This window comes from Mobula hypostoma, chromosome 6 (genome assembly GCF_963921235.1).
Source record: "Mobula hypostoma chromosome 6, sMobHyp1.1, whole genome shotgun sequence".
Classification (NCBI taxonomy): domain Eukaryota; kingdom Metazoa; phylum Chordata; class Chondrichthyes; order Myliobatiformes; family Myliobatidae; genus Mobula; species Mobula hypostoma.
The window spans coordinates 167813522-167821475 of NC_086102.1; the positions used below are offsets into that span (position 1 = coordinate 167813522).

The window sequence follows — 7954 nt, forward strand, 5'->3', positions numbered from 1 at the left end:
GTTGCCTGGCAACAACACCGGAAGTGTGGGCGAAGTGCGTGCTCTGTTACCAGGCTACAGGCGGCGGGCGGAGCCGCGCGAACACTGAGTGGAGAGTTGCGGCTGCGCTTGGTTCCGGCTGTCGATCGGGTTTGTCGCTGTGACAGTACCGCTGTCGAGTCGAGGTATCGTATCAAATGAAGATCCTTCGGATCTTAGCGATGTTGTTTCTTTGAGTAATCATAAGCTAACGAAAGTAAAGTGTTTTTTTAAATTTGAGTGAAAGATAGGAAACTCAAAAGGGCAATAAGTTACTGCAGAAGTGGGAATACCATTGGGCGTCTGCTTCGTGCTCAAGGTTCATTTTTACCCCTGGTTCCGGCAGTGAAATTTTGACCTTGTGGCCTACTTAAATGAGGCAGTTGGGAATAAAGTGTGAGTAAAATGAAACGAAGATATTTCTGAAAACGATTAGGATGGCCTGAATTACTCTCTAAACCTTCTGAATCGTTTCAAATGAAGACGTGGGTTATTATTAAGAAGCATGGGGACATGTGCAATATAAAACGTCACATAAAATTTGTTTTATGTATATTTTATGTTCTTTATTGTGACCTCTCTAGCATCGAAAGTATGTCTGTTACTCTTTATGGTTAGCTTTAAAATACTTCCCTTTTGAAAATTCCTTTGACGCTTAATAATGAAAAATATACCAAATAAAATAGAAAATGCTGGAAAAACTCAGCAGGTCTTACTGAGTTCTGATGTGTGTTCAACCTGAAATGTTAGTTGTCTTCTGTTTCTACATATACTGTCAGGTCCCCTGACTTATTCCAACATTTTCTATTTTTATTTCAAATTTCCATCAAACATTTTCTGTTTTTATGATGTTGGGTCAAGTTTCCACTTTACTAATCCTATGATATATAAATAATAGAATTTCAGATAATTATTTTTTGGATGTGCAATTGAATATGCCACAAATTAACCCCAGAAATGTGCCTCAGAAACTAATCATACAGTGCTTTGCTTTGAAATTCTCATGTCCAGGGTGGATCTCTCGACAATCACCTTCATTCAATATCCTAGTATGTACTTGATTCCTCTGCAAATTGAAGCATTTTCTACTGCTTGATAGAAAGAAAATGCCTTCTGGAATTTTTTTAAGGTGAATAGCTCCAGCTCTCCAGCTTCAAAGCGATTGCGCAACCACCAACTGCGACCCCAGCCTTGAACTCCAGGCCAGGTCTTCATGTGTTGCTATTGTGACTCCCGTCTTCCCTTCCCCCACCACTACTCTGCAACCCTGTCTCCCTCACATTCCGTCAGCTACTCCTGGGCCCTCGGAGGCTCCTTCTTCCTCTCACCCCAACCCTCCCCTCTCCACTGACACCCCCAGCTCCCTCCCCCCGCTGATCCCAGCTCTCATCGGTGCCGGTTCTTTACCATTCCCTCCGACCTCCGACTCTCTGAGGCAGAGCACTCTGTGCTCAGTAAGGGCCACACCTTTGTCCCCCTTCACCCACACCTCAGCGAGTTCCGCATTCGCCATGATGAGGAACTCTTCTTCCGCCGGCTCCGTCTCCGAGCCTACTTCTTCGGCAAGGACTCTCCTACACCCACTGATGACCCCTTCTCCCGTCTTCAACCCTCCTCTTCTTCATGGACACCCCGCTCTGGTCTTCTGCCTGCTCTGGATCTCTTTATTGCTAATTGCCAACGGGACATCAACCGCCTCGACTTCACCGCACCTTGTCCCCATTCCAACCTCACTCCTTCGGAACGCTCTGCTCTCCACTCCCTCCGGACTAATCCTGACCTTATTATTAAACCCGCCGATAAGGGGGGTGCTGTTGTAGTCTGGCGTACTGACCTCTACCTTGCCGAGGCACAGCGACAACTCGCAGATACCTCCTCTTATTTACCCCTCGATCGTGACCCCACTAAGGAGCACCAGGCCATTGTCTCCCACACCATCACCGACTTTATTCTCTCAGGGGATCTCCCATCCACTGCTACCAACCTTATAGTTCCCACACCCCGCACTTCCCGTTTCTACCTCCTACCCAAGATCCACAAACCTGCCTGTCCTGGCCGACCTATTGTCTCAGCTTGCTCCGGCCCCACCGAACTCGCTTCTGCATACCTCGACACGGTTTTATCACCCCTTGTTCAATCCCTTCCGACCTATGTTCGTGACACTTCTCACGCTCTGAAACTTTTCGATGATTTTAAGTTCCCTGGCCCCCACCGCTTAATTTTCACCATGGATGTCCAGTCCGTATATACCTCCATCCCCCATCAGGAAGGTCTCAAAGCTCTCCGTTTCTTTTTGGATTCCAGACCTAACCACTTCCCCTCTACCACCACTCTGCTCCGTCTAGCGGAATTAGTCCTTAGTCTTAATAATTTTTCCTTTGGCTCCTCCCACTTCCTCCAAACTAAAGGTGTAGCTATGGGCACCCACATGGGTCCTAGCTATGCCTGCCTTTTTGTTGGCTTTGTGGAAGAATCTATGTTCCAAACCTATTCTGGTATCTGTCCCCCACTTTTCCTTCGCTACATCGACGACTGCATTGGCGCTGCTTCCTGCACGCATGCTGAGCTCATTAACTTTGTCTCCAATTTTCACCCTGCCCTCAAGTTTACCTGGTCCATTCCCGACACCTCCCTCCCCTTTCTAGATCTTTCTGTCTCTTTCTCTGGCGACAGCTTATCTACTGATGTCTACTATAAGCCTACTGACTCTCACAGCTATCTGGACTATTCCTCTTCTCACCCTGTCTCTTGCAAAAATGCCATCCCCTTCTCGCAATTCCTCCGTCTCCGCCGCATCTGCTCTCAGGATGAGGCTTTTCATTCCAGGACGAAGGAGATGTCCTCCTTTTTTAAAGAAAGGGGCTTCCCTTCCTCCACCATTAACTCTGCTCTCAAATGCATCTCCCTCATTTCACACACATCTGCTCTCACTCCATCCTCCCACCACCCCACTAGGAATAGGGTTCCCCTTGTCCTCAACTACCACCCCACCAGCCTCCGGGTCCAACATATAATTCTCCGTAACTTCCGCCACCTCCAACGGGAACCCACCATGAAGCACATCTTTCCCTCCCCCCCCCTGCATTCCGCAGAGATCACTCCCTATGTGACTCCCTTGTCCATTTGTCCCCCCCATCCCTCCCCACCAATCTCCCTCCTGGCACTTATCCTTATAAGCAGAACAAGGGCTACACATGCCCTTACACTTCCACTCTCAGCAGTATTCAGGGCCCCAGACAGTCCTTCCAAGTGAGGCGACACTTCACCTGTGAGTCGGCTGGGGTGATATACTGCGTCCGGTGCTCCCGATGTGGCCTTCTATATATTGGCGAGACCCAACGCAGACTGGAAGATCGTTTCACTGAACACTTACGCTCTGTCCGCCAGAGAAAGCAGGATCTCCCAGTGGCCACACATTTTAATTCCACATCCCATCCTCATTCTGATATATACCGTAAAGATGAAGCCACACTCAGGGTGGAGGAACAACACCTTATATTCTGTCTGGGTAGCCTCCAACCCGATGGCATGAACATTGACTTCTCAAACTTCCGCTAATGCCTCACATTCCCTCATACCCCCTTCCATTATTTATTTATATACACACTCTTTTTCTCTCTCTCCTTTTTCTCCCTCTGTCTCTCTGACTATACCCCTTGCCCATCCTCTGGGCTTTCCCCCCTCCCCCTTTTCTTTCTTCCCGGACCTCTTCTCATATCCCTTTTGCCAATCAACTGTTTAGTTCTTGGCTCCATCCCTCCCCCTCCTGTCTTCTCCTATCTTTTTGGATCTCCCCCTCCCCCTCCCACTTTCAAATCTCTTACTAGCTCTTCCTTCAGTTAGTCCTGACGAAGGGTCTCGGCCCGAAACGTCGACTGTACCTCTTCCTAGGGATGCTGCCTGGCCTGCTGCATTCAGCAGCAACTTCTATGTGTGTAGTTCTCTAGCCTATCTATGTAAATAAACTTCTTCCCACTGTTATAAGACTGTTGAACAGATCTCTTGTATGTTTGGGTAACTTAATTTTTCAATCTATCTCATCATAGCCCCAATATCTTATTTGTCTGCCTGCACTGCATTTTCTCTGTAAATGCAACAAATATTCTGCATTCTATTACTGCTTTTCCTTTTGTACTACCCCAATGTACTTGTGTATGTAATGATCTATTCAGATGGCATGCATACAAAGCTTTTCACTGTATCTCGGTACATTTGACAATAATAAAATAATTACCAATTACAGTAAATTGTTACTGCACCTCTACAGATCCTTATAATCTTTTCAAAAATTTGATGCTCAGAATTCCCCAGCAACATTATTTACCGGGTAAATATGTAACATGTTCATTATTTATCTTGAATTAAGACAAGAGTGCAGCTATGTATAAAGCACTTCTTTCTTTTTGTTTTAAAACATAGGAGGCTGATTCCAGAAAATGAAGAGTTTACTCACTTTTGACTTTGACCACACAATTGTGGATGAGAACAGTGATACTTGGGTTGTGAGATGTACTCCTGAAAAGAAACTTCCAGATTGGTTTCATAAAAAGTATAATGGAAAACACTGGAATGAATACATGAGACGAGTGCTTGGTTACATTGGAGACCAAGGAATCAAAGAACTTGAAATAAAACAGATTATGGAATCCATACCATATTGTTCAGGAATGGTCGACCTCTTGAAGTTCATCTGCCAAATCAAGAAACATGTTGACTGTATAATTATTTCTGATTCCAACACAATTTTTATCAATTGGATCTTAGAATCTACAAATACAAGGTTAGCTTTTGATAGCATTCTTACAAATCCAGCAACATTTGATGAACGAGGTTATTTAAGAATTGAGAGTTTTCATTCCCATAGTTGTCCACAATGTCCTGATAATCTTTGCAAGAGAAAAGCATTAAATGAATTTGTTGCTAATCAACTTAAATTGGGAGTACAGTATAAAAAAATCATTTACATTGGTGATGGAGGAAATGACTTGTGCCCAATTGAAAGTTTAAAGGAGAATGATGTTGCCATGGTTAGAAAAGGTTACAGGTTAGAGAAGCTGATTGATGAAATGCTTGAAAGATTTTTGCCAATGATAGTGATATGGTCTTCAGGTGAAGAAATCATTTCTTATTTGAAAAACTCTTTAATAACTTAACTATTCTATTGATTTATTTGCAAACAAGATTATTTGTTATTAATTACACATTCATAGAACTGCCACAAATACAATATTGGAGAGTCAAAGCACTTGGGCATCTTAATTTTATAAATTATCAAATGCTGACAATTCAGGTGTGGACTGAATTTTTCTGTATGGATGAATGCAAAGGAATTTGAATGAGTCAATTATACCATTTAAATTGTACCACTAACAATTCACCTAAATGCTTTGAAATTGTGTTTAATTTGAATACATTAACATGTAGCACACTTGTCAATAGCATGAATTTACTTTTTTTTAAATAAGTGTGTCAGGTTTGATCTTCTCGCTCAAAAATGATAGATTACTCAGGATTTAATGGGGAACAAAGCTGTGTTCCGGTATTGAGAAGCAGGGAGATATTTCGAAAGCCTATTTGAAGTGCAATGTTTTTTTTTAGAGCTTTATGATAGCATAAAGATGTTCTTAATAAATGTTGCAGAAATTGCCAATGACCATGAAAAGCTATTGTAATGTGTCTGTGGAATGCTTATATCAATATAATATTAACAGTTGGTAAGATCTTTAAGTTGTTATGCTTGGTTTTTTTGGTGTGTTTGTACAAGTTGGTACCTTGCATGCTGTATATCAGTAGTCCCCAACCTCCAGGCCACGGACCAATACCGAGCCGCGAAGCATGCAGGGGTGCAGTGGTAGCTGGAATGCACCCAGCACATCTTTAAGAAAAAAGCTGAAATAAACAAGCTAATTAATTAGGTGCCACCTGGTAATTAGCTTGTTTATTTTGGCTTTTTTCTTAAGGATGTGCTGGGTGCGTTCCGGCTACCACTGTACCCCTGCATGCTTCACAGAGGTTGGGGACGACTGCTGTATATAAAATAGCCTTATGAATTGGTGCAACACACACAAAATGCTGGAGGAACTCAGCAGGTCAGGCAGCATCTATGGAAATTAATAAGTAATCGCCACTTTGAATCGAGATCCTTCTGACTGGAAAGGAAGGAGAAAGATGCCAGAATTAAAAAACATTGGGAAGAGGAGGACAAGCTACCTAGAAGGTGATATGTGAAACCAGGTAACCAGGTGGGTGAGAAAGGTAAAGGGCTGGAGAAGAAGGAATCTGATAGAAGAGGAGAGTGGATCATGGGAGTAAAGGCTGATTTATACTTCTGCGTCAAGCTTGCGCCGTAGCCTACGCAAGTGGGCAACGCCATTGTGAGCATTTATACTTGTGCATTGGTGTGTCTGCGTCACTCTGCAATTTGTGCACGCATCTGCCCGTGCAAGGCTTCATGGTCATGGTAGTCTTTCTCGGGGTAAACAAGTTTAAAGCGAGCGTCTTTTTTTGTAAAAGCAAAATGTGTCCTCCATAATTTCGGAGGTCTGTAAAGCTTTATGGAAAGCATTGCAGCCAGAGTTCCTTCCCTGCCTTCAGTCGCCCAATGGGAAGCTGTTGCAGCATAGGAGGAAATGCAATGCTACCAAGCAGACCAATCACAGTTGTTGCAGTCTGCGTTGCCGCGACGCATAGTTACATTTTGGGAGAGTTGTGCATCAGGCTACGTAGGCACTGCATAGGGTTCGTGGCTACGCCATACCTATGGCGTCGATTTGACGCAGAAGTATAAATCAACCTAAAGGGTCAGCATCAGGGGAGGTGAGGAGAAGAGGTAAGAGGCCAGTGTGGGAATAAAAGAAGAGGGAAAGGGGAGGGGAAAAAATTACCAGAAGGAGAAATCGATGTTCAGGCCATCAGGTTGGAGGCTACCTAGATGGAATATGAGGTGTTACTTCTCCACCCTGAGAGTGGCCTCATCATGGCAAAATAGGAGGCCATAGACTGACATATTGGAATGGGGATGGGAATTAAAATGGTTGGCCACTGGGAAATTCTGCTTTTGGTGCATCAGGATCGCTGGATACAATACAGAACCCCAACAGATTTGTAGGTGAAATATTACCTCACTTGGAAGGACCCGGGCTGCCCTCACCTGCATTTCCCAGACCTGCACGCTTACTCCATCTTCCCACCACTTTAACAGGGATAGAGTTCCACTTGGCCTTAGCTACCACCCCAAGAGCCTCCGCATTCAACACATTAATCTTCACAACTTCCACCGTCTTCAAGACGATCGTATCACCAAACACATCTTTACCTCCCCACCAATCTCCCTCCTGGCAGATAACCCTGGAAGTGACATAAATGCTCCATTCACTTCCTCCCTCACCTCTATTCAGGGCCTCATACAGTCCTTCCAGGTGAGGCAACAACTCAAAATTGGAAGCTTCATTCACAATCTTTTTATGTAAATTGGATCAAATAATGAATGTTTAATTATATAAATTATTTTAAAAACAATGTATTTTAGAAAATTGTGATGTGATTTAAAATAATAATAAAAGTTTTAAATTGTTCAAGTGGATTTTTCATTTTAGTGTTCACTTCAACATTGTTACAACCTTCTGACTAAATTTTGATTAAAGTTATGCAGCTGTTAGTTGATGCCTGCTTTTAAGAATGTTATCGCTATAATTATTAAATTAATGGCCTTGAGAAACTTGGGTTGATTTATCAGGAGTAAACAGAATGGCAGGAATGCACCATTTTCCAACTGCCTTCTACATCAATCCCTTCTCTGAGAGTACACAAATGGCTATGGATCAAGAGGTGTGACCTGTGGACCAATACTGCGGGGACACAAGCCAGGGCCTGATCAGTGTCTGATGTTGAAAGTCCAAAAACACACAATGACACAGGCTACATCACTGCTGATGTG

At 43.6% G+C, this 7954-nt stretch overlaps 1 protein-coding gene across 5 annotated transcripts; it reads left to right on the forward strand.

Annotated features, from left to right (window-relative positions):
* Positions 1–29: 29 nt before the first annotated feature.
* phospho2 (phosphatase, orphan 2) lies at positions 30–7584 on the forward strand. Of its 5 annotated transcripts, XM_063052199.1 has the most exons (4): positions 98–164; positions 1030–1147; positions 4286–4345; positions 4438–7584. In XM_063052199.1, the coding sequence occupies exon 4, from the start codon at positions 4455–4457 to the stop codon at positions 5169–5171; it is 717 nt and encodes a 238-aa protein (XP_062908269.1). In that variant the 5' UTR covers positions 98–164; positions 1030–1147; positions 4286–4345; positions 4438–4454; the 3' UTR covers positions 5172–7584. The 5 variants fall into 5 exon arrangements, with proteins under 5 accessions (XP_062908267.1, XP_062908268.1, XP_062908269.1 ...); XM_063052198.1 differs by lacking the exon at positions 1030–1147 and having other exon boundaries at positions 56–164; XM_063052200.1 differs by lacking the exons at positions 98–164; positions 1030–1147 and adding an exon at positions 187–414.
* Positions 7585–7954: the final 370 nt, after the last annotated feature.

Bases quoted from the DNA above. Each gene is read 5' to 3' on its own strand.
- phospho2 (XM_063052197.1), top strand. From the start codon at position 4,455: ATGAAGAGTTTACTCACTTTTGACTTTGACCACACAATTGTGGATGAG.